Raw genomic sequence first — 26,663 nt, forward strand, 5'->3', positions numbered from 1 at the left:
CTCCTAAATCTCTTCAAAAAACTAACTTTTGGGTTTTTTTATACTATAAATATTCTAATTTAATTTATGCCAGTTAATATCTTCATTATTTTCTTTCTATCTTATTGAACTGTTGTTTTTCATTTCTTGAAATGGATACCCTTTGCTGTTCATTATTTCTTACAACCTAACCTTAGAATTTAAGTGACTTGCCTAAGGTCACATAGCGACGAAATTAGTAGAGTCTAGGACTGTTCTCCCAGACCCATGTTTTTACTCTTCACCATGACAGCTTTTTTTTTTTTTAGAAGAAAGAGAATAAAAAATAGTAATAATCATTGAGTGCTTAGTATGTTCCAGGCACTGTTCTAAATATTTTACATATGGTAGTATCTTTTAAGCCTCTGAATTACATATAAACCAAATAAGACAATTTTTTTTTAGTTTTGTTTCCAAATGTCTTTTTTTTTCTCTGTGTGCTGTCTTCTCAGTACAAGAATTAGAAACAGGTCTATGGAAACTAATTTTCCCTTTTTTTCCTAGATCCTTCTAGGAATCTTGAGAGAGAGATTTTCCCTGTTAGACCCCTCCATATATATGTATATATATGCCTCTAAGCTGGAGATGGAAACTTTTACAAGAATTGTTTTATAAGGGACCTCACTTTAATGATATGAATGAACGCTCCCTTTTCTGTTATATCTGGTGTTCAGAGCATCTGCTTCACCAGCTGAAGAGCTAAAATTGGTTCAGATCCCAGTTTATACGTTAGAATAGTAAGTCATAAGGATAGCTAATAATGATAACAAGGCATTCAGCTTATATTTTTGTTCCACCTTTTGCTTTTCAAACCATTTCCATATATCCTAATTAGTACCAACAACCTAATGAACAAGAAGCATTTAGGAATTCTTGGTTTAATCATGAGGAAACTGGGCACAGAAAAGGTTATAACTTGCTAGGGTCGTTTAACTAGGTAGTTCATCCATTCAGTGGGTCGTGGTTGCAGTGATTCTTGCCAGGGGGTACACCGGTATCATCTTTAGAGCTTTAAAGCAAAACAAGTGCCCAGGCCTTACTTTGAGATCCCTCATCTGTCTGTGGTGGACTTGAGCATCAACTGTTTGTTTGGGTTTTTTTAATGTTTATCTATTTTGAGATAGAGAGAGAAAGAGTGTGTGTGTGTGTGTGTGTGTGTGTGTGTGCGCGTGCAGGGGGAGAGGCAGACGGGGGGGGGGGGGGAGAGAATCCCAAGCAGGCTCCACGTTGATCACACAGCGCTCAATCCCACAGACCGCAAGATCATGACTTGAGCCAAAATCAAGAGTCTGACGCTTAAGCAACTGAGCCACCCATATGCCCCCAGCTGCATTTTTTTGTTTTTCAAGATCTGCAGCTGATTTATGTGGGCCCTCTGATAATGAAACCACTGATCCACTCCATACCTATTGTGCCTATACCATACTAACAGAAATTGTGCTAGTAAGTAACAGAGCTAGATCTAAAATTTAAGTTTCCTTTTATTCGATATGATAGTTTTGAGTTTTACTTTTCACTATTCTAATATATAACTGCCCCTAAGTTTCTGTTGTTTTTAAACAAGAACAATATAATACTAGAATTAATGGGTCCATAAGATTATCACAACACTCTTCTTTGTCTAGACATTCAGAAATGGGAAGTAATTGAATTTTTAAAGTTAAGTGTTCTCTATATATGCACCTAAATCTTATAATAGCTAACAAATGAATTCACAAAACTGAAGAGCCAAAACATCTTAAAAAGTAATCACTACCCCCAATAATGTAGATATAGTAAAAAGTATTGGATTGTACAACTGAATGGATGAATTATATGGTATGTGAAGTGTATCTCAATAAAGATGTTTAAAAAAAACAACCAGAGTCACTACCATGATTCTCAGTTGCAATCTATACTTTGTAGCCTTTTTAAAAATGTTTATTTATTTTATTTTATTTTTTTTTGAGAGACAGCATGAGCGGGGGAGGGGCAGAGAGAGAGGCAGACACAGAATCTGAAGCAGCCAGCAGGCTCTGAGCTGTCAGCACAGAGCCCGATGCGGGGCTCAAACTCATGAACCATGAGCTTGTGACCTGAGCCAAAGTCAGACACTTTAACCGACTGAGCCACCCAGGTGCCCCTGTAGCCTTCTTATTGAGAAAAGGAAAGAAATTTGCCTCTCTCCAGGGCTCCCAGGTGATATCTTCCACTTGAATTTCCTATCAGTGTGTGCATAATTAATTTTTGCCCTACATACTGTTGAAATATTAACCCATGACAAAGAAATATAAGGACTTAGAGATATGACATTAAAAATTATTGATATTTAGCATTTTTAAAGTATTTTTTATGTCCGTTGAGTATGCCTTCCCTAACTGTCCTATAGAGTTAATATCTTCCACATTTTACAAATGATGAAACTTTATGCCTCTGTTTCTAACTGCCAGTTTCCACACTTATACCTACTTTTCCATAGACGGTACAGATTGCCAGGGCTAGGAATACTGAAGACATAAATCATTTGGCTCTGCAGTATTAGTATTGGATTAAAACCAAATGCAAGTGGCAAAATAACACATGGTGAAAGCATGGGCTATGTTTCTATGATGCCAGGCAGAGTTGAATTAATTCTTTGAGAGGAGGTGTGAATACACATGTATAATGATAGTTTAACACAACTGTGAGCAAAATATTTTGTCACATTCCCCTGTGTTGTTAGATTTGGTCTGCCATCTGCCATTCTTGCATTGAGTAGTTTAGAGCACCCATGAGTAGCAAGGACTTGAAAGAGGCCACAGAGTTTTCACTGGAAGGAAGACAGATGATTCTTACATTTCTGCTGTTTTTCCTAAGTATTATCTGAGGAATGATTTCTTTCACTGGAGATCATTACAGGGTAACAAGCATTTTTTTTCTTGGTGTTGTATGTGTAAGGTAGTTGTGAATTCCAGTTTTTTATCTGTTCTGATTCATGGAATTCCTTTGTTTTGGCTAATATATACTGCCTATCAATCTAAGGTTATCACGATAAATTCAGTATATTCAGTTTAAGAAAGCAGAAGAAAGTGTACAATAAAAATTGTAAGTATTTCTGGGGCACCTTGGTAGCTCAGTCAGGTATTTGACTCTGGCTCAGGTCATGATCTCACGGTTCAAGAGTTTGAGTCCCATTTCAGGCTCTCTGCTGTCAGCACAGTCTGCTTCATATCCCCTGTCTCCCTCTCTCTCTGCCCCTCCTTGTGTGGTGTGTGTGTGTGTGTGTGTGTGTGTGTGTGTGTGTGTGTCTGTGTGTGTACGTACACGTACGCATGCATGCACGCACTCTTTCTCTCAAGGGTGAATGAACATTAAAAAAATTTTTTAATTGTAAGGATTCCATGCAAAATAATTAAAATTCAAAAGTCTCAGTACATAAAGGATAATGATCTGTCATCAGAAATATTAAATCCTGTGGAAACACACTTCATTCCTAGACACTGCCAGATAAATGAGGTTTACTACAAAGTATGTATAGGTTTTCTTTTAGTCCCTGAAAGAATGAAGATAAAAAAATCATAAAAAGAGTATGAGTAGTTGTTTTTGAAGTAAGTGATCGGAAACTTAGATACTAATAGTCCAAACCAGAACAACTATTAACTCTGGAAAGCTCAAGCTTTTGTCATAAGCCTGTATTGCATATACTCTCTAAAAGAGTCTATATATGGCCTTTTCCCAAAGTCAAGGTTTCTTACCCTCAGCAACCTTGGCCTGTACACACTACCAGGGACCCCCTACTACCTCTCTCCCCAGTTGTGACAATCAAAAATGTCTCCAGATGTTCCCAAATATTCTCTGGGGGACAAAATCACCCCTGGTTGAGAACCACTGCCCTGGATATATTAGAGAAGAGAAACTATAATACAAATTGATAAGATTCTGAGAGAGGGTAGGACAGAACTCAAAAGGTTGATTTTTATTTTTTTAAGGACTAAAGGCCAAAGGTTTTGAATTCATACTATTTTAATCAAGTGACTTATTAAAAAGGAAAGTGTCTGGTTCAAAGATTTGCCCTTAAACAAGCATCAAAAAGTGTGCATGTCTTACCAGAAGATCAGTTTATCAGGTTATTTTGTATGCATTCTAAGCAGGATTTACAGAAGAAATCAGACTTGATCCTTCTTTCTTGGAATATGTATTTTAGGTTTCTAAAATCACTTATAAATAAATGTATCTTTTAAAAGACATTTCTTTTTTTTTTGAATGTGTATTTATTTTTGAGAGAGAGTGAGACAGAGCATGAGTTGGGGAGGGGCAGAGAGGGAGACACACACAGAATCCGAAGTAGGTTCCAGCTTTGGAGCTGTCAGCACAGAGCCCAACGCAGGGCTTGAACTCACAAGCCTTGAGATCATGACCTGAGCTGAAGTTGGACACTTAACCAACTGAAACACCCAGGCACCCCTAAATAAATGGATCTTTATTTCAAAAAGTCTTCATGAAAGGAATCAGACTTAATTAACCCTTTGCTTAACAAGGTTAAACAATCTTGCTAACTTTTTAACAAAGAGAGTTTTTAATTTTCTTATTTTGATACCCCCTTATGGGCCATGATAGCACAGTTTAGCTTTTCTGTTTTTGCTTTTTTATTGCCATCAGTTACCCGGCAGAGCACTGATGATTTATTTTATACCTTCTGTATGATAGCCCACTGGACACTGTGTCCTCGATTCACAATTATTTTACCTGGTGACTTTGAAGTAGTACAGTGACTCTTGCCTTCACTGATTCTTTCCTTTTTCCTTTCTCACATAGCAGCGGCTGTTGATTCAGACAGAAGTCCTCGGCCCACTTCTGCACCAGCCATTGCTCAGAGTCAGGTCACAGAAGGCAGTGTTCCAGATGCATCCGTCAAAAAAACAGTGGTCTCTAAAGCACAGAAGGAAACAGTGAAGTTCGAAGTGAAAAAGGAAGAAGAGCCACCGGAGCAAGCTGAGCCAGAGCCCACGGAAGTGTGGAAGGTATGTCATAAGTCCCAAATATCCAGCTCATTCACTTTCTGATTCAGATGGATTAACTCCTTGACGAGGAAGGTTTCCAAAGCACCGATTCTTGTACAATTCTAACAAAGTGATTTCTTCTTTACTCTTTCTGGAAAAAAGTATTCCCCATGAACCTGTAAAATATTTTCATAGAATAATGTCATGAAAACTAAGCCATCCGAGAAGTTTTCAGGTGACCTACCTACACCTAACTTATATCTAAAACAAAACAAAACAAAACAAAACAAAACAAAACAACAACAAAATGCATCTAGAAAGCACATCAGCACTGTGATCATCTGCTTTTAAAAATAATTTTTACTCATCCAGAAAGAATCTTCACATTCTTTTTTAAGAGTAAGTTCTGCTAGGACAAATTGAGGTTTGCTGGAGGGGGGGGGAGGGAGGAGGCTAAAAGGGGAAGGGAGGACACTTGTTGGGATGAACACTGGGTGTTATACATAGGGGATGAATCACTGGAATCTACTCCTGAAATCATTATTGGACTATATTCTAACTAAATTGGATGTAAATTAAAAAAAAAAAAAGAGTATGCTCTAATAGGATTAAAATATAACTTGATTCCCTAAGAGGAATATGTGTGCAACATACCCAGAGAATATCCTAGTATTGCCTAAAGCATATCTATATGGTGTTCAAATCAAATTGCTTACAAAAAGGGGAAGATTCTTATGTAGGAGAGGTTATGCCACTGAGTTGCTTACAGTTCTGAGTTGATTGTACTCACAGTCACTGATCTTGTTTAAAAATCACCAATTAGAAGATTTCCCAGTACTAACCGTAAATGGACTGATCTTTTATATGTTGGTAAGCTTTTTAAACACATTTAAGCAGTGATGGAGTTGAGGTGTTCAGATTTATTGACATAAATACAAGTATCACTATTGACAACAGGAGTTAATAAAGGCAGTTTTTTAAATTTACATCCAAGTTAGTTAGCATATAGTGCAACAATGATTTCAGGGGTAGATTTCCTTAATGCTCCTTACCCATTTTGCCCATCCCCCCTCCTACAATCCCTCCGAGAGGCAGTTTTTGTAAGAAAAATTACATTTTATATTTATTAAGAAATTTAAGCACTTAGTTAAGTGCTCTCACCTTGGCAGATGGATTAACCCTGTTCTTTTGGAGTCAGTTCAATATCTAGTTTATCTGTAGAGCATTGGACAATCTGGCTCTGTTTTGACTGTATTAAAAAACAAAAACAACTGTTCAACATGACATGCCATTTTTACTGTCCTCTGAGACTAACTTGAGTCCAGAGAGAGAAAAAAATTGAGTGAATGGTGGATATTTGCATTTTTTTGCCTAGCCAAATGTGCATGACATTGGCCATCAGGTTCAGTATCAACAGTGCCATTTTAACATTAGACTACCTCAGGGTTTTTTTTAAAGTTTATTTATTTATTTTGAGAGAGAGAGAGAGAGCAGAAGTAGGGGAGGAACAGAGAGAGAGAGGGAGAGAGAGAGAATCCAAAGCAGGCTCCACACTGTCAGAGGACCCGATGTGGGGCTTGAACTCACAAACTGTGAGATCATGACCTGAGCTGAAACCAAGAATTGGATGCTTAACCAATGGAGCCACCCAGGCACCCCTAGACTACCTCAGTTTTTACTGTTAGGATATCTCATCTGGCGCTTTTGACTATCCCTCCATTTGTTATACCAACTGGGAAGTGTTGGATTACTGGAGTTGGCAAAGGAATCCTTTTGAGTGGTTAAGATTCCTTTGGTGTTCTGCTAACTTACTTGTTCTTTAGCCTATAAATTAGACACATGTATCTTCAAAAATAGGTTCCCTTTGCTCTTGGGACCTTGGCAGAGTGGCAACATCACTTCCTGGTATATGCTTCCCATTTAAGTGCCACTAGGTGATTTTCTTGCCAATTAATTCTGTATACATATATGTTTTGAGATACTTGTGTAGAGATCAGACTGAAAACCATCTCTTATAAACTTCCATTACTGTAATAGTGGTGACAGAATTAAGGGTGGCTCTAAGTTGATTTTATCATAGTAATAGAAAATAATTATGAAATTTACCTGAAGCCATAGTTATTATATAAAGCAATCGTAGTAATAAAATAACCTTGTGACTCTATAAATTTCTTTATCTAACATGAATTTGGTGCCAGATGGAGGTAGCTTTTTGGCATCTTGAGTCATTTGACAAGACCTATTGGTGAGGAATAGTACTTCTCCCTATGTACACTTTTATCTCATTTAATATTCTCCCAAGGGGTAGAGCTACCTTTGTTATTTGCCCTCCACTCTTAGACTGAAGTAGAGGTTCTCAGTTTCTTGCTGTTGGATTGCTAAGGACCCAAAGCAAAAAAATCATTATTCATTGAAACTAGTAATTTAAGCTTTACAAAATAACTTAAAATTATCATTTGCTAAACATTTACAACTCTGTGGAGATATTATCTCCACTTTATCAATAAAAAACAAACTCAGAGAGGTTTAATAACTTGCTAATGACCACACAACAAATATGATGGGACTCATAGTAGAAATGACCCAAATTGTCAGTTATCCTGGTAGTTAGAAGTACTGTAGCTGGATGTGCTTACGACTTGACAGTGTCACAAAGGTTGGTGTTCTCTGGTCTACCCTCTGTCCTAGGGAAAATATCACAATGACATTGTACTCCAAGGTAATGCTGCCAAGTGTGATCAAAAAGCGTGTGTCAAAACCACAGATTGGTGAGGTTCTGTAAAGAAGTTAATGATACAAAGTGATTGATTTGACCCTTAATAAAAAGTTTTCTAATTTTGAAATATCTACTGCTTTAGGCATTGCCCACTTTAAAATACTTCCTCTTAATAGTCTGGGTTTTTTAAATTTATACTTACTCCATTTGGGGTATATAAAATGACTATTACTAAAGGTATTTCAAAGGTAGACAGGAGGACTTAGTTATTCTCTTCCTATTACGAAGGATGAATCTTGTCCATCCAGCAAACACATGGGCTCTGGCTCCCTGGAGAGGAGATTACAGAGCGCTGAATGTTGCAGCTGAGCCCTCTGTGTGCTTATTTATAAATCAGCCTTGGAAGTAATTGCATGCATCAGTAACAATTTGGATTGAGTTTATTTTGATGTTTTGTTATCTAATAAACTCAAGGGTGAAACCGCCTCCTTAAATATATTGATCGACTAACAAATTTTTTTGTATTTACCTGCTTTGTGTCATATGTGGTTTATTATATGTGTGCTTTAACTGTAAAGATTTTCTTTTTGTTTCTGTCATGTATGTCATACCTTGATATCTTCGTTTGTAAATTTGTTTTTAAATGTTAAAATACTTCTAGATCATAAAAAGAAGCAAAAAAAAAAAAAAAGCCACATGCCGTATTTAAGCACAAACTATTCTTTGTATAAATACTTTTTTGTAAATAAGTATAAAAATGTTTTCTTCATCAACAGAATAATTATCTTAATTTTCTTTTATGATCATTTGGCTGTCCATATTACTTTTTCAGCCTTGAAAATATGATGGTGAACTAATAGACTACTATTGAGAGTAATGTCCTTCCCTGTAACACCCCCAGAAGACTGCATCATGTTGATTACATATCAGCTTATTTTGCAACCAGCTTAAAGATGCGGCTTATTTGTAAATAATGCGATTCATAGACACCTACTAACCTAAAATGTTTTTACCACTTTATTTCTTAAATGTAGGTGGAAAAAACCCACATCGAGGTCACAGTACCTACCTCAAATGGTGACCAAACACAGGTTTGTGCCAACAGGCCACTTGTTCCTTTTCTCCTCCCTCCTCAATTTTTTCTTCCCCCCAACTCCCTTTCCTTAAAAAAAATACTATGAAATAAAGGTTCAAACAAACTTCAGTGGGCCAATATTTTATCATTTTTCTTTTTTTTTTTTTTTTAATAATGGCAAAACAGAAGCTTGCAGAAAAAACGGAAGATCTGATAAGAATGAGGAAGGTCAGCCATTTTTCACTTTCACAAAACTACATTACCATCACCCATGCTGACTTCTACAGTGCATTAAAAAGACAGTGATCCATTCTTTTCATTGATTTCTCTTAATCAGAAGTTACTTACAAATAGTAGATATATATTTGTGTATGTATATGTATTTGCATATATTCACCTACATATGTATACCAAATTATTACCCTATACTATTTGTTGAAATTTTTCATTAAAATAAAATTTCCAGTAGGAAAATATCTTTTTAAACACAATGAGACAATTACTAAAGACCAAACCCGTCCTTTAAACGTTATAAGAAGTATTTCACAGTGGCACCATATTCTTAGAATCATTGACAATATTTGATGCATATTTACTATGGAAATCATCATAGCAGCACCTCCTGGTATTGTTATTAGCTATGTGTTTTGCTGCTCTGTGTTCTTTTCTTCCCAAGTATAGAGTTGGATATATCAGTTCGTACGGAATGGAATATTGACTAATCATGTATAAAGTGCCCTTAGAATTTCTTATGAGAGGTATTAGAGGAATACATACTATGGTATTACTAAGTATGAAATATGTCCAAAAAAGGTAAATAATGTTTTAAAGTATTTCTCTGTGCCATGGAACTTCAAAGCTTCTTAAAGTCATGTATTTTAAGATACCCCTCAAACAGCTCAATTTCAAAAATGAACATAAAACAGCTTATTCTGTAAGAAGCCAATGAAGCTAGGAGCACTGTCTATTTAAATAACACCATCATATTCTTCCATCATTCATGGACAGGGTCATCCGTTTTCTAGTGGTAATGTGTTCTGTGTGTGTCCTTGTAGTTTTGTGACCATTTCATGTTGGCATATGCTTCGCTGTGGACATTTAATTTTAAATATTTTTTTGGTTTGCCAGTTTGCAGTTTTTTCCCGCAAGAACAACATTTTAATTTTTTATGCTTTTCTGTTTTTCCCTCTTTCATTTTCACAGAAAAAGAGAGAGAGACTAGATGGTGAAAACATTTATATCAGACATAGCAATTTAATGTTGGAGGTTTGTATGAACTTGAAGCTTATTTCAGTTGGTTGCCTGTAGCCTTCTGCATTCTTCGCTGATTTCCTTTCTTTATGCTGTGTTTGGTTTTGCATGCCATTGCATGAAAGAATTTTAGGTTTAAATGCTTTTGCATGTTGGTAAACATGAAGATATGCAACCATCTCTCCTTCTGACTCTTTTTAGTTTCCATCTGTCATACTTCTCTAAAAAATATATGATTGGGACTACCTCTGCCTCTTGCGGTTCCATTGTTTTACCCACTTGTAGAAAAGTCTACATCACTGTTAGAAGTTCCTTGAATTTTCCAAGAGTATAAACTCCCATATGTCCCAAGCATCAAATTTTTAACAATTTTTTTCATCTTCTGAACTGAGAGAATGTGGAAAAATAGGAAAATGATCACAATTCAAAATGGACTTAAAATATTGGGGATACCAGAAAATGACAGGAAAGTCAGGGAAAAGAAAAAGATATAGGAAGGAAGGAGGGGACCTGGTATTTAATAAGTAGTTAGTACGATATATGGTAGTTTAATTACAAAAACAGGTCTGTGGGCATAAGATTATTATTTTAAAGATAAGAAAACTAAGGCTTAGAGAAATTAATTTCCCTGTGGTCACAAAGCTAATAAATTGGTAAAGCTAGGATTTGAGTTAAGGGTCTATCTATTTCTATTAAACTATACTTTTTCCATATAGAGATAGCAACATACTGTGTACTATAGGAATTGTAAGGTCGTTTTCTCATTACACTCAACAGTGATGAGATTTTTACCAGACTTATGTTAGTAAACTTACCTAGTTTGGGCCTCCACATTAGATAGGGAAATATAAAACTAATTAGAAGATCAGAGGAACTCTGAGGAAAAAGTGAGGAACATGGATAATGTGTAGAAAAAACTGAGGTTACATTAGTTTACACATCACAAAGACTCTTATAGTTGACCAGATTATCTTACAATTTTGCTCAAGACAGAGCCAAAACAAATGAGTATAACTCTGATGTTGGGGATTTAACCTCAATTTGAAGGAAATATAAATATATTGGAAGATGATAAAGGAAGTTGGTCCCTGCCTTCAAGAAGCTTAACAATGTGTGGAAGTAGGGAGGAGAGAAACAATACACAAGTAAACAGAGATAAAATGACTTCAAGTTGTTACAGAAGCTGTGAAGAAAATAAACTGTATGCTGTGCTAAGAAAGGAGATCTACTCTGAATAAGATAGATGGGGAGGTTCTCTCTGAAAAGAAAACATATTAGCTGAGACCTGAAAGATGAATATATATGAAATGTGGTAAATATTAAACTGGAAATTTGGTGAAGCTTTTTTAGATAGATCTCTGGTTTAATATAATGGTTCTAATAGTTACTTAACCTTGTCTTATTTTTTGTCAAAACATGTATTTTTGAGTGCTAGCTATGTATGTATAAGGTACTTTAATATAAATAATAAAAATTATGGCCAGCCTTCAGTAATCCCGTACTGCGTGATGGGCACAATACCAAGTGTTTTACATACGTTTACCTCATGTAACATGAGATTTTTAAATCTCATGGATATTTGGCAACTAGATCTCTTTGCTTTAGCCCATCACTGAAGCTAGACCTAAACGGTTCTGCTTCTGAGATTAGGAAGAATGGCATATGTCAGTTGATGTCCTTGTTCTTGGCAAGGTAACCTCTCCCAATCTCAAACATGCCTTTTCCTTCACGGGTCCATCTTTAGTGCTTCCTCTTGACTGGAACCTGCAGTACCAATCATATATTTGTCATTTGTTCAATGAAGTGTGTTATGGCTTCTGAGACTCACAGAATCTCTGTGTGTGGTGTGTTTTTTCCCCCAGCATTTCACTGACAGCCACAAGAGGGGATTTCTAAATAAGTGTGTGTTTGAAAATTAAAACTACTAACTACTTTTTGAGAACATTTTATATTTAATGGTTTGGTTTGGCTGCTGCTAAAATTATAAGATGATAAGCATCAAAAAGCGTCTAGCCTAAAAACAGCCCAAGTAATTTGGCTAACCATTATTCTCTAGTTATGGTAAAAAGTTTTTTTGTCTCCCCCACCCCGCCAAGGAGGTTCTCCCAAGTTATCTGTCACTCTAGCAGGGTTTTTTTTTTTTTTTTTTTTTTTCCCTAAAGCATCTCTCTTCCCCCTACTCCTCCCCCACCCCCACTAATGCTTTGTTCTGGCCAAATAAGGTCGAGTTCATTTTTAGATCTACCGCCTCCTCCTCCATCTCCCAGAGAGAACCTGTGGCAAGTGTCTATGACAAATTCTATTTGGAACAGGTCCCTTTGAGATCTTAATTTTACTCTGTGCCCCCACAGGTTTCTAACAGAGCCAGCTAAGAAGGATGGAGAAAGCTCCTTCAGAAGCTGCTGATTTTATTGCAACATTTATTTTCTCAGGTTCCAAGCCAATCCAAAGCTAGGCAAGAAGAACAACAAATCCCCACTCTCATATTAAGAGGCTAGCCTCGAGAGTTACAGTTTTACCATAGCATCTCTCACTCATTTTTGTTTTCCTCCATTCATACTTGTAACTCTCCCAGATGTGTTCAGTTGTTCTTCAACCAAGCAAATGTAATTTCCAGTTAGGAGCTGGGTCACAGGGCCTAACATGCCTTGTGGGTCTCAGTTGCTCAGCCTATTACTGAGTCTTTGACCAAGCTTGTTCATGCTTTTCTTTAGCTAGTAAACATGCTTTTCTTGCTTTCAGCTAGAATAAAAGTGCACACTGTTGTTTCCCCATGGTAAAGCCCATATTCGTGGGCTATACTCATTTCATCCCAACAAGCAAGAGGTACTTTTATGGGGAAGCTACAGGATTGCCCTTTTTGGGTTAGTTTTCTCTTTGATCTCAAAGCAAATATAGATGGTTTAGTGTTGCAAAAATTAAAAGTATAGACTTAAAGGAATTTTCTGAATATATATCTCCAGAATCAAAATTATGTCATGTGCCTCGCCAGTTCTTTCTCCTATGCTATTTTCCCTTGGACGTTGCCTTTGAAAAAATTTTATTTAGGTGAAACATACATTGCTCCAGAAAAATTACTCAAACAAATTTTTATTTAAATGAGTTCCAGTTTTTTTCCCCAAAAAAGGAACAACTAGTCCCCAAATTCACAGAGCATATTAAAAGATATATTTAATATTATGCTTTTCTTGGATACAGAGCTGCTGTGATATATAATAAACACAGAATTTTTAGCAGTCATCAAGTGACAGGCTCCCACATATTTTGATCTCAAGCATAGATCTCCTGACTTTTTTTGGAGAAGTATGTTGGGCAAAAAACATTTGAGTTTTTGTCTTCCAAGTAGTATTTCTCTTTTTTTTTTCTTGCCAAGTCTACCTTTTGGAAATTTTATATGCCTCCTGTTACATAAACCTGAATATTATTTCTAGCTTTATTAACCTTAGTTTTGATCTTTTGTCTCTGGAATATCCCATTTAAGAGCTTGAACCTAGTTGTCCAGTATTCAATTCTGTTGGAACAGTTGAGATATTTTAAATTGTCAAGGGATATATAAGGTATTTGATGAATTCTTGTTAAATCACTTCCAATCTGTTGAAAATTACTGGAAGAAGATCCCTACTTTGAATTATACTAAGAGATGAAGTAAAGCTCTCAGAAGCTGGAAGGCATAAAACTTTCAGTTTGTGTGAATAGTATTGGTAAAGAAAAAAAGTGATTATATTACATACCCAAGTGATTTTTCAGAGGCAGTAACAATTTGCTCTCGAGGCTTGAGCCAGGAATTCAAGTAATAAATTCTTACAACAAAAAAGGGCTTTTCTTGTTTATGAAAACCAGCAATAGCCACCTAGTAAAAGGGAAGCAAAACGATCTCCAGGTAGAAATAGAGGGATGCTATATGTTTGCAACTCACCAAAGCAAAGCAGCCAATGGTGGCAGTTGCGTCTTCTATTATGTCCTTTGTTTAACTAGTTTCTCCTTATTTATTGCTATCTCCATCCTGCCTAAGCTGAGCCTCAATCAGTTCCTATCAAGCTGAGACTAATTGAGCTGTGAGATTACCTTCTTGGGATGAGGAGTTGGAGATCAAACACTGTGTCATAATGGGAAGAAAAATTGTAAAATTAAGGAGTGAGGTCCATGGGTTACATAACTGCTAAAAGCTGTGGGTTATGATGCTTTACTGCTTCCAAGAAAAGCACCTCATTAAAAAAAAAAAAAAAAAAAAAGGCAAGCCAATATACCATGTTGCATATTTAAAATTTGAATGCAATTTATGGATTCATAACATCTGCCCTGGATGTGGTGTGTTTTCTACCAGTGCCCGCAGTCTGATGGGCTTCCTTTGATGTGTTCTTTTTCTCTTGAGTATTTATTGTTTTGCATCTTTGTCCTTTCAACTATAGGATTTAGACAAAAGTCAAGAAGAGATAAAAAAACATCATGCCAGCATCAGTGAGCTGAAAAAGAACTTTATGGAATCTGTACCAGAACCACGGCCTAGTGAATGGGATAAACGCTTATCCACTCACTCCCCATTCCGAACACTTAACATCAATGGGCAGCTTCCCACAGGAGAAGGAGTGAGTACTTTGTCCATGTGACCACTTGTGAGAATGAATGAAATAAATGTTTTTGTGTATTAATGTTCTGTATCTGAAAGTAAGTTTAGAGCTGAAATTTGGTTTTGATTCTTCACCAGTTCATTGCAGCTTTAAGGCATGCATAATCAAACACTTGTTTTTTAAGTCCTGTGGGCTACCCAGTGGAATTATAGGAGCCATTAGAACTACCATTAGATGATCAGACTCTTGAGAACTCCCTCCTTCTGGCTAGTGTGTGTTTACAAATTGACCATAAGCCAGTGGAACTTTATGTTCAAACTGTGCCTCCAAGGACCAGAGAGTTTACTAAATTTAGTAAGGTCAAAATTGGAACAGGATAAACATTTTTTTAAAACTTTATTTGAACATTTGCACAACTTAAAAATGTCTGGAATGGTTGACCACAATTATATAATAAACCAAGGAGGCCCCTAAGCCAGAGAATGCAGAATACCACATATTAGTGATTGTATTTCAACTTTAGAAAAACCGTTGACAATTTATTTTATCTTTATGAGTCACATCAAACTTTTAACACATTGTTTTATAAGATAATCACAAGTAGAAGAAGTCAGAGACACCTTTGGGAGGCTGTTCTTTTTGCGTTATTGTTGTCATTACCTATCTTAGAAATCCTACACTTGACTAAATAAATCTGTGAAATGGAATATCTTAAAAGTTACCTTAAGCATGTATTTAAAAATTCTCTACTTAATCTTTAGCCTATTCAGGTTAATATTTATATAAATAGTCACAATGACTTAATGAGTGGTTATGATGATTTTTAAAATTATATGCTTGCTTTTTGCCAAAAGCAGTAGCAATTCTAGTTAAAGGTAGTGATGTCTTAATACCTTTAAAAAAAAAAACACCTTGTTTTTATATTCAGAATTCATGGTAAACTATCCGCGTTTGTCTAGTTTCTGGAACTGGAGAAGATGATAAAAATTGTCTCACGAAGGGTACTTTTTATATTTTTCAAAATGCGATTGGAATTGGCTAACAATTCACCAAGACTGGAGAATTCCCGAATATGGGTAGCTGGTTACTGGGGGTGACAGGATGCCGTTGTCCTTATTCATTGTCCTCTCTGCCTCCATTCCCTGATATAAATGGACATCCGTTTTGTATACTAAATCTAGATAATGTACCCTGAACTAAGACAATGACTCTGCTTTCTACAAACCTAGACACCAGGAGAAATGTCTTGTTGCTATCATGCCTGGTTAACCCTCTCTATAAACCATAACTGCGTATTTTCTAGAAGTTTTCTTTTTGACTCTGTGGAAATAATAAAAGATGCTCAATTACTTCAAAAAAGTAACTTACTACTCTCTTGGATTAAGTTTGGTAAATTTGAATCAGTCTCCATTTCCAGAAAACATCTTATATCTTAATAAAACCCTCCAGAAATCACCTCAGGGCTGGTTGGAAATGGATTCATTCTGTGGATTTAAAGAAAGGACTTTTTATAAGTTAGATTAGTGGGGAGTATTTGAGCCACTTTAGCTCTTATGTATATTACTCCTCTAAATGAATAACAGAATAAATAAGAACTGTACTATGATAACCTTTTATATAGGATAACTCCACTTTCTGGCATATCTTACTTTTTCTTTAATAATTAGGGCGATATTTCTGTTCTCTGGGGATACCTCTTCCGTCTTTGGCAGCATTGTTGTTGCATTGCAAGGCTACTGAATTTTATGTAATTTGTGTATGACCAGGTGAAGAAAATCTCTGTCCTTCCCTCGGAAAGAAAGGTTGGTGGGCCAGAGGTAAAGCTGCTGTTATGACTTGTGCTTCTTAATCCGAATTTGCTCTTGTCATGGCACTAAGCAGATAATCCCCAGAACTGAACAGCAGTTGCTGAGTAATTTTTTTTCTTTTGGCTCTACTAGTAAATTCACACCCCCACTGCCGTTTGACCTAACACATAACATTTCCACGGCTGCAGCTTTTGCAGCTTTCAATTTGCTTATTTCGGCGCATGGCTGGTTGAAAAGCTGCATGAAGATGTAAATATGTATTCGGAGAGAAAATGAATTTAATTGTACCCTATTCTTTTTATGTTGTCTTTCTTCTCCCTCTTTATTTTCTTTGGAAAATCATTATAATTTTGCATCCTTTCTTTTCCTTTTTTCTTTTTTGCTGACCAGTCCCCCAGCTACTTTCTCCCTGATACATATCACTTAGGGGTGTGCAAAGAACCTGTGTCGAAATTCCAAACTGACCAGAGAAGGCTGGCCCAACTGAGAGAGCTTAGAGCCAAGTTTTTTCTTTCATAGATAATATCTGTCTTGAGTAGATGGCAGAGCACAGAAATTGTGGGGGGGGGAGAAAACTTCTTAATTGGACAGTTGGAAAAGACAACTTACCTTAAAAGTGTCAAAAGTACTTGCTTAATGTGATGTATAAACCTTCACGATGATTGTTATCACTGTTATTTTTAATCATGATTCTGCAAGAGGGGGAGGGAGTTTACAGTTGTTGAGATTTGTGTGTCGGGGGGGGGGTTATTTGTTTTTGGTAGACCTTGGAGGCACATATAAACTTTTATACTTTTGTTTTTCTTTTGCAATCTTTAAAATGTATGGGATTAAGATTTTTATTGCTTTGAGCAAAAGCTAATCGCCACGCTGAATGAACTGTTAGAGCTTTTTAAGTCTGTGTGAAGAGGTATGAGGATAACTTTTTATATTCTGCCATTCTATTTGTAATAAAAGTAACTTTTCTGATGGCGAGAAGAATGCTTCATTATTGGCTTTGCCCAATTGATCTAAGAAAAACTGGCAGCACTAAAACAATGCAAAGTGACCCAAAATTCCTATGAGTATCCTTGAAGCCTCAAGGAACAAATACTATAACTAAATAAGTCAAGTAATTCCTTGAACTTTCAGGACTTCTAATGTGCATTCATTCAAAAAATGATCTATGGAGTACTCTCCTGTGTTATGGAAACTTTGCTGGGATAAATTGCCCAAGTAAAGTGAAATAAAGAGTGTCCATAAGATTTTCCCAAATCCTTTGCACATCCCCAAGTATCATTTTTGAGCATTTTTCCATCTGTCATTTTGTTCATCTTTCTCTGTCTTTCTTGATCTTCTACCGTGAAAGCAGACACAGGAACGTGCTCTGTTAGTGCAGGATGAAGAGAAAATTAAAAGGCAAGAGAGATCTACTGAGAGAGCCTTGCCCCAGCAAGAAAATGAAGAAATTCTTCCCAAGGTTTCTATTCCAATCCCTGAGGATCACAAGCCTCTCAAAAAGTGCCGCCTCTACTCTAGTACTTTCCCATCACCTCGTATTCCTTTCATGATGTCTTTTCTCGTGATTCTTGCATTGGCTGTTTGGTGGTTGGTCTTTCTGTGATCGGAAGACAGGGTGCTCATCTGAAATGTCAAGACTAAAACCACTGAACTTTTGTTGTTTGCTTCTACTGTGTTGTCTCCTGTATGATGCCCTCTGATCTTGATAGTTCACTGTCCTAGGGGAGCTCTTTGTGATCATTTTTCTGTCAATAAAATGTTACTCTTTGTAGAATATGTATTGTGGGGCACAAAGGAGTAGCAATGGATTGCCCAAGCCAGCTTTCCTCACTGATATTTAACAAGTTTAGACAAATCAGATTTAAGCATATGACAGTTGGTACTTTCCCCCCCCAAGCTTTAACTCTTATCCTGCATGTTCTTATTGTTTACTGTTGCTGTCCTCCTCTTCAGTGTTTCACGCAAAGCAGGATACTCTGTAGAAACATTGGATGGAATATTTCCTAATCTTCTATAGTCATTTACATGGCATGGCCTCTGTAGTTTAAGGAAAAAATTCAACTTGCTAATTTTTCAAAAGCCTTAAAATGATACATTTTAACCTATGAATCCATAACCACTCCTTTTCTTGAGATATCAAACCAGTATATACAAAGGCCCTTTTTGGAAAAGGGCTTTTGACTTCTGTGGCCTTCTTATGTGTATTTCTGAGATGTACAGAGAAAAACAACTCTATCCTGCCTGGTGTATAGAAGGTATCTGCAAAGGTTAAACGCCAGCTTTTCACAAGTAGAATGTTGATGGTTTAAGGAAAATGGTGCTGGTGCCCCTTAGCCTCCAGCCAGGGCTGAATTTCCAGACCACTCTACCCATCTTTAAAAGTCCTGGGATACAGATTTATTCAAGATCTGTACATAAATATACCTTTCTCTGAATTAAAATGTTGTGTTACTTCTTTACAACTTAAGTAATTATATTGCTAGAAGCAATACTTAGCCATTATAGTAAGTTTAAAATATATATTGATATATTCCGTTTTCCTGATAGACCTCAGACCTGTTTATTCCTACATTTGTGTTGAAATCAACTGTTTTTAATTGATGGCCTTGTGAGCTAAAATTCTATCGTGACAAGTATGTGTCCTCTGTTTGCATGTTGATCTTCAAGGCTTCCCTGAAGTAAATATGAGTGTGCTCTGTCTTCACAACATAGCTCGGATACCTAACCTGTTATTTTTTGCCTCCGTATTAATGATATCTTCTTGCATGTAGCTTACTTTTTATGGCACTTGAATGTACCAATATGGATAATTTGATTCATGTTGTCACAAATCTTTGTTTTGAAATCTGAGTTCATGAGGTTATCAAACTGAGATTTTTGCACTTTGTTTATACTTCTCAACACTTTTTAATTGATGAAACTTCTAAACAAGACTTTCTGTTTTTAAGATGATGGCTTCTTAGAGCAAAAAAAGAGAGAACACTAATGCCAAGAATCTTTTGTCCTTCAACACCCACCACTATTCTATTTTCTCTGGAGACATGTAGAAATAATTCTCTGGTATTTTCCTAAAAATTGCAACTCTATCATTACAGGCTTTCCCCCCAAAATGGGAAAAGAAGTAAGGAGCAGGTTAAATTTTAAAATGTGTTATGGGTGTGTATCTTTCATGTCACAGGCTATGTCTGTTTATAACAAATATTTTGGAACTAAGCATATTTCTTGATTCACTCATAAGAAAAGAGAGACTTCAAATCAGCCTGACACATTGCACAACTATCCTCGAACACAGAAAGTGATAATCATAAGTACTCCCCTTTATCTATGAAATAGAAATATAAGAGCTTTCCTAATGAAATAACAAAACTATAACATTGGGTAGAGTCTTTTAAAATTTTTTCGAGGAACTGAAAAGGAAATAATCAGGATTTTATTGATACTTTTATAACTGTTTAAGATTATATTTCCAGTTTTCATCCTGGTACACAGTTTTTTATTAATTATTATTGTAAACTTCACCTTGGATTTTCTTTCCCTTTGTTTTAGAGCTGTTCCAAATCCATTCAAAGTCTAGTGTAAGCCAATAGTATTTTTCAGTTTTCTGAAGTGCAGCGGGAATCCTCAGAGATTCTTACTGATAGATAAAAGAGAGGCCCTTTCTTTTATTAATAGGATAAGAATGGTTGGGAGGAGAAGCGCCAAGCCTTTGTATTGGATTAAGCTGGTCAGTGCAGGTTCAAAAGATGTATCGATCACAGTTATCAAAGGAAAAATAGTAGACATTACAGCTTTGTGTTAACTAACATTAATACTGTTGAAATTTGTAACAAAGCTGTGTAAGACTAGTCTTTCTTTCCTTCTCACATCTCATTCCATTCTCAATACCAGAGACAGATACAAATAACTGTGTATTGGTTTTATCCTGGGTCAGCTTCTTAATGGCTGGTTGATAAATGAAAAACAATTCTGGGTGGGGGTGGGGGTGGGGGGTGGCGCCTGGGTGGCTGAGTCAGTTAAGCGTCCAACTCTTGATTTCAGCTCAGGTCATAATCTCACAGTTCGTGAGATCGAGCCCTGTGTCGGTCTCTGCACTGACAGTGCGGAGTCTGCTTGAGATTCTCTCTCCCTCTCTCTCTGCCCCTTCCCTGCTCACTCATGCATGCTCTCTTTCTTTCTCAAAAATAAATAAATAAGCTTAAAAAAAAAAAAAAACCCAACAAACAATTTGGACTAAAGGCATCAATGCAGACCAGTAAAAAAATCTTCATTGTTTTTTGTTTTGTTGTTTTTGTTTTTGTTTTTTGCCTTGGTTTTGCTTTTAATCATTTCTCGGGTGACTCTGAGTAGTTCACTTAACTACTTGGTGCCCAGATTTCCACCTTGTAACATAGAGACAAACCTACCTCATGAGAATGAATCTGTAATATGTTCCAGGAACCAAAAGCTCTGGTTATTGTTCATTTCTTGATATTTTGTGGATTGGCAAGATAGAAACTTAAAAACAGACATTAACTTTTTGGAATTTTTCATATGAAAGCAAGCAGCTAAATAGCTGTGTTGATTTCCATCTACTTTCTACTGATATTTGACCAAGTATTAAAACTATTAAAGGTAAAAATGTCTTTTCAAATTCATCATACTCTTAAGCAATTCATCTTATCATTATGGTATTCTTACAGTGGACCAAACTGGAAAATAAACCCTGCATCAATCTTTTGGACCTATCTTTTAGCCATTTTCTTGTGCTAACACTTACAATACAAAGGAGATTCAGTTTGCATGGGTCAATTTTACAGCATGTTTACATCTTTGGTAAAAGTTTTGAAGGGAGAAGATATTGACTCTGTTGGCTAATATTAGACTAGGGATCTTCTGTGGATTAGATTTCCATTTGTCATCCTAGATCCTAGTATATTTCTTTCTAGGCGTTTGAGGTCTGGTTATTTTTTAGATGGCATTACCGAGCAAAATTTATATGTGGGCTTTACCTAGTGATCACATATTTACAAAAGGAAGACAGAAAATTCAAAAATAATTAGACACTTTCTCATTGTTGCTGTGTTTTTGTTTTGTTTTCTGGCCAAGAGTATTGAGTATTGTAAAGATATATAGAGGGGCGCCTGGGTGGCTCAGTCAGTTAAGCGTCTGACTTCAGCTCAGGTCATGATCTCACAGTTCATGAGTTCGAGCCCTGCGTCGGGCTCTGTGCTGACAGCTCAGAGCCTGGAGCCTGCTTTGGATTCTGTGTCTCCCTTTCTCTGCCCCACCCCTGCTTGTGCTCTGTCTCTGTCTCTCAAAAATGAATAAATATTAAAAACTTTTTGAAAAAAGATACGTAGAACTTCTCCCCAGTTTCCCTGTATTCTTCATAGAAATTATAAAATCCAAGCTTCTTTACAGCATTCTCTACCACACTGAGGAAGAAATCTTGCTTGTTTTCATTGCACTCAAACTAACCTTGTTGTTTGTAACTTTGGTACTAGAAATGGAAACGAGTTCTTATTCTCTATTATGCATGGCACATGGGATAACCGTATCTGCCTCCTGTACATTGTAGTGGATAGTGGATCAGTGAGTCTGCTCTCGTTTCTTGTTTCTGTTACCCCTCATGCCTTAGGATATCCTTCTTTACTGCAGCAGAGCATGATACAAACAAACATTGGTGTGGACCTGGGATGGGGCACTGGAAACGGTTAAGAAGGTATGGCTGTTAGAGCAAGGAAGCCACGTAAGGTTAGTCCAAAAGGGGAGCAGGGGTGGCTGTGATCAGCAATTACAAATTCATGGAGGATTTCACTTCATAAATGAAATTCTTATCATACTAGAACTTGAAAGACAAAAAGAAGAGAAAGTAATTTATTACTCCCACAGATCAGAAATACAAGCTAAAAGCTAAATAACTTTAAACATAGCCTAACTAAATGTATGGGTGACAGATCGTTGAGGAAGTGTATGCTTTAGGAACGCTTTTCTAATCTTTTGTGATTGATATCCTAGAGCATAGCCTTCCCCTTTATCATAGTCAGAATCCTATTTGCAGTAATTAGAATAAATCTAACATGCCAAAGATTAAAGGGCAGGAAAAAAGCATGAGTCCCAACCATCTCTCAGGTCCCCCCCCCCACACACACACACACAAGTTATTAAAGGGTGCAATTGAGTCTCTCATTTTCCCCTCTACTGTCTCTTAAAGAAGAGTCTCCATATGTACAGGATCCTATCTCAGTAAAACACAGAGAATAAGAATTAAGGGGAAAACATGGTTATTGCTATCCATTTATTCTTTGCACACTAGGACAATGTATGGCACAGATGCAAAGAGGCAGAGTTATCAGAATTTTGGGGTTGGATAAGCCCCTAATGCAACTCCTCTCCACCCCAATGCTTGACTCTTCTGTACAATATCACTTAGGGATTTAAAGACCCTTTATAGGCCAAGTGGTCACTAGCCTGTCATTCAGTGTCTCCTAAGACATAGCATACTACATCTTTGGACCTAATCTGATTTTTGCATATAAGTCATTCTTATATTAACTCAAAATCCATTTCCCTATAGCGTTCATTTCTTGGCCCTGAATGGAGGCATCCTGAAGAATTTTCCATCTTCCACATTATAAGCTCTTCACATAGTTAAGACTCTCATGTAGGAGATTAATCATAGCTCTTGCCCTCAGATAACTTACCATCTGATATCCAGATCTGCCTCAATATTCCTCCTAACATTTATCCTCCTTTATCCTTTCTTGTTCTCGCTGCCCTTGGTTTATCAGCTCTTTTTGCTTTCTGGTCCGTTGCCCATAGGTTACTCCCCTGTGGTTTATTCATCTTAGGTTCTTACCCGTTGACTTGCCATCTCTCTTAAAAAGAACATTTTGAAATTTCCTAGAAATCCCAGCTTCACAGATGATACAGGCACGTGGGATTTAAAAATTTTTTTTTAGATAAAAGAGTGAGGGTATGATAGTTTTGTAGCTTTGGAAACGTCTTGTAGCCCAGTCTCTACTGACAAGACAGAATCACTATTCTGTTTCGAAGAAGCATACCGCCTACATCGTAAGTTTGTTTGCCTTCTCTGACAGCCTGACTAATCTTTACATACTTCGGCACCCCCATGTGTTTTGATTTATACCAGTGTGACATAATAAACTTATGGAAACTTACTTTCTGTTTAGCATTCTGATCATGGCTTAGATCCCCACCAGAAAAAGTGGTATGAAAAATTTGAAATTTTGTTAATCCATCTCTTTTAGCTTGTCCCTGTCCCCTTAAAACTGTGAGATTCTCAAAGGTGAGAGGCCTTGTTTTATTCATCTTTGTTTGCCAATCTACCACCTTTGTATCTCAAGATACATAGCAAATAATTAAAATTTATTAAATTGAATTAAATGATTAGTCACAAATGGTAATGGATAAGCTTTAACTTTTCATTTAGAATTTCTTATATTGGGACACAAATTTGTGCCAAATTAATCACCATATTCCTAATTAGTATATGCAGGTAGCCCCCCCAAAAACCATATTTGGTCCAAAATCCACTATCTCTCTTATTAATCCTATAGTGTGGTCTGTGGTTTATGCAAAGAATCTACATTTACCTCTATTGTAGGTATCAGTCTCTCTTGTTAATGTCTTGTAACTTGGTTCAATTAAAAGCTCTTATCCATTTACCAAAGGTAGTAAATTTTCCCTATAGAAGGTATCATTGAGACTGGGTGCTTGTTTGTATGTATAAATTCATCTTGGAGTGTGATACCATAAAGGGAACCTGTTGACAATTTGTGTTTATCTAAAATGCCTTGCAGAGAACAATTTGACACATTTTTCTTGTGTTTTACATGGTATAAAAACACCGAATGTATCAAACTCTTGTAATCTCAAGGGTTTTTTATATCAGGTAGACCAGGAGTTGACAAACTTTTTCTATAAAGGTCAGATAATAAATATTTTAGGCTTTGTAGGCCATATAGTCACTGTCATAACTACTCACCTTTGCCATTGTACAGTGAAAGCAGCATAAACAATAAACAAATGAACGTAAATGTGTTCCAATCAGACTTTACGTATGGACGCTGAAATTTGAATTTCATACGATTTTTATGTGTCACTAAGTATCATTCTATGTTTTCCAAGCCATTTAAAAATATAAAACCATTCTTTGCTCATAGAAATATAAAAACAAGGAGAGGGCTGGATTTGGACTGTTGGGTGTAGTTTGCTGACCCCTGATATTGGTCTAGAGAGCCAGAGAACTGATTAATTTATTCTTTCTGCCTTTGTACTGTTTGAAGAGCTGTAGATGCAATCTTAGTGTCTTCATTCAGTATTGAAATACTTTTGGCCTTTTTTGTGACTGGAAATGGAAAACAAAAGGCAAGGCATCTGTTCCTATTTATTGGGTAGTCGGGATGCACCAGAACTGTAATCAAACATATCTGTAACCCCCACAACACCTCTGCCTTTCTCAGTTTTCCAGATTGTTCAATGTCAACTGTGCTCCTAATATATTTAGTGATGAATCCAGCTAACCCCTTTGTTTGGTTTGGTTTTTAAGGATCTGCCTTCATTTTCCCCTAAGAGATAAAGAAACAATTCCCAAATTCATCTTTTCTTTAGACAGGTTTTAGAGATATCTAACAAACATGGTAAAGAAAGTGAAATGATTTTTCACTCTAGAGTTTTGGTACGCCTTAGTGTTTCAAGGAGTGGTATAAATTTAACGCTGGGAATTTAAGGAAAACATTTTAGAAGGGTTCCTCTTTCTAAATAAAGAGATTTCTCTAAGAGGAATCCCCCAATTCAGGATCTATTTGGGCAGTATTTATCAGTAAATGAGAATAAAATTAATTTATATTCTTTCAGAAATGTCTTTGCTTCCTAGTTGACATGGACATGATTGTGTCAAAGATTCCTTGATCTGTGGTTAGCTTTGGGAGGTGCTTTCTAATAAATCGGTGCACTTATGTTCCCTTCAGTTCCCTGGTCCAGGATGCATTAGCTGTGATACTAGGCTAAATAGTCTATCCATTAGCAGTTCAGCAGGATATTTAAGCCTAAAGAAATCTGCTAAGAACTTCTCTTTTGGAACGTTTTCTTTGATATTTTTCTCACGTTATTTGCTCTTAGTATGTAAATTTATCATGAGTAAATCTTATTGAAAATCTGATTCTGGTTGATAGTAGTCATTAAGGAAATAGGAGCCAGCAAGGCAGTACATAGTCCCACTACCAAAAAAAAAAAGGAAAAGGAAAAGGAACCTCTGTTTTAGGGGATCTGCAAGAAATACTGTCAGCCAGTCTTTCTAGAAAAGTTCCCTTGTTTTTCTGTATTTTCACTCTTCTCTGTGTCCCAGGAATTGTATTTTGCTCAGTCCTAAAGCAGAGATAACCTTGGCATGTGTTCAGTTCTCAGAATATTAATGTTTTAAACCAACTTGGAACTCATTTGACTTATTTATACCAAATTTTAAAAATAACTTTTTTTAACCGTCTTAATCAGTCACCACAACACATGTAATTGTCGCATCTGTTAGAAGCATTTTTAATATGCTGAGTTTGTCTTTTGTTTTTTCAAAAAGCACTCTACAAATTAGTGGTTATTAACCATCCAGTGCTGCCACTGTGATCCTAGTGAAGGGCGGAGAATGGAGTGGGAATGGATATGTGGGTGTGCGGAGAGCTTGCTCCTGTGATGTGGAATTAACAGAAGGTATACCGCTTTGTCTTTCACTTCACCTTGGGTAAACCTTATCTCTTATGTTACTCTCAGTCCTAGATTCTACTGTATTATCCAGGTAATTACTGAAAACCAACACTCCACATTTTGAAGTGGTCTGTTTACCAGCTTGAAGTATGTGCTTGTGGCCATGTTTGAGTACTATAACAATTTCGAAGTGTTTCTTCAAAGCCATGTTCTTTTTAGGAATTTGTTGAAAATGTTAACATGGAAAGTCATTTTCATTATTATAGGATTTTTCAGGGAGAGAAAGCACAGCTAGTTAATATCTAATTAGAGTTTTCTGTTGTACTTAGTTCTGTGGAATCAAGATGCTGTTTTCTAGATGTTAAATTGGAGCATAATGTGTTTCTTAAGTGCTTATCATGTCTTTAATAATTTTTGGAATTGGGACTTCTGAGAAATCCTGCCAAATATATTTAATTGTGTTCCGTACTAAATGATCAGAGTTTTTGTACTGGTTATAACTTCTTCCTCTTCATCTCCATATCTCTATCTCAGCCCTTCTTAGTATAATGAAATAAAATTGACCAACGA

General features: G+C 36.4%; 1 protein-coding gene across 37 annotated transcripts in view; it reads left to right on the top strand.

The window, feature by feature from the left end:
• EPB41 (erythrocyte membrane protein band 4.1) overlaps positions 1-26,663 on the top strand; it is a 201,998-nt gene that overhangs the window by 145,285 nt on the left and 30,050 nt on the right. For 4 of the 37 annotated variants that reach the window (XM_045476370.1, XM_045476360.1, XM_045476352.1 and 1 more), the window contains 5 exons: positions 4,792-4,997; positions 8,727-8,783; positions 8,954-8,995; positions 9,971-10,033; positions 14,428-14,604. In XM_045476370.1, coding sequence (XP_045332326.1) covers positions 4,792-4,997; positions 8,727-8,783; positions 8,954-8,995; positions 9,971-10,033; positions 14,428-14,604 — 545 coding nt within the window. Of the gene's footprint in view, positions 1-4,791; positions 4,998-8,726; positions 8,784-8,953; positions 8,996-9,970; positions 10,034-14,427; positions 14,605-16,352; positions 16,404-16,784; positions 17,101-17,745; positions 25,558-26,663 lie in introns of those variants that run through there. The other 33 variants (XM_045476377.1, XM_045476388.1, XM_045476357.1 and 30 more) reach the window with 22 other exon arrangements.

This window comes from Leopardus geoffroyi, chromosome C1 (assembly GCF_018350155.1).
Source record: "Leopardus geoffroyi isolate Oge1 chromosome C1, O.geoffroyi_Oge1_pat1.0, whole genome shotgun sequence".
Classification (NCBI taxonomy): Eukaryota; Metazoa; Chordata; class Mammalia; order Carnivora; family Felidae; genus Leopardus; species Leopardus geoffroyi.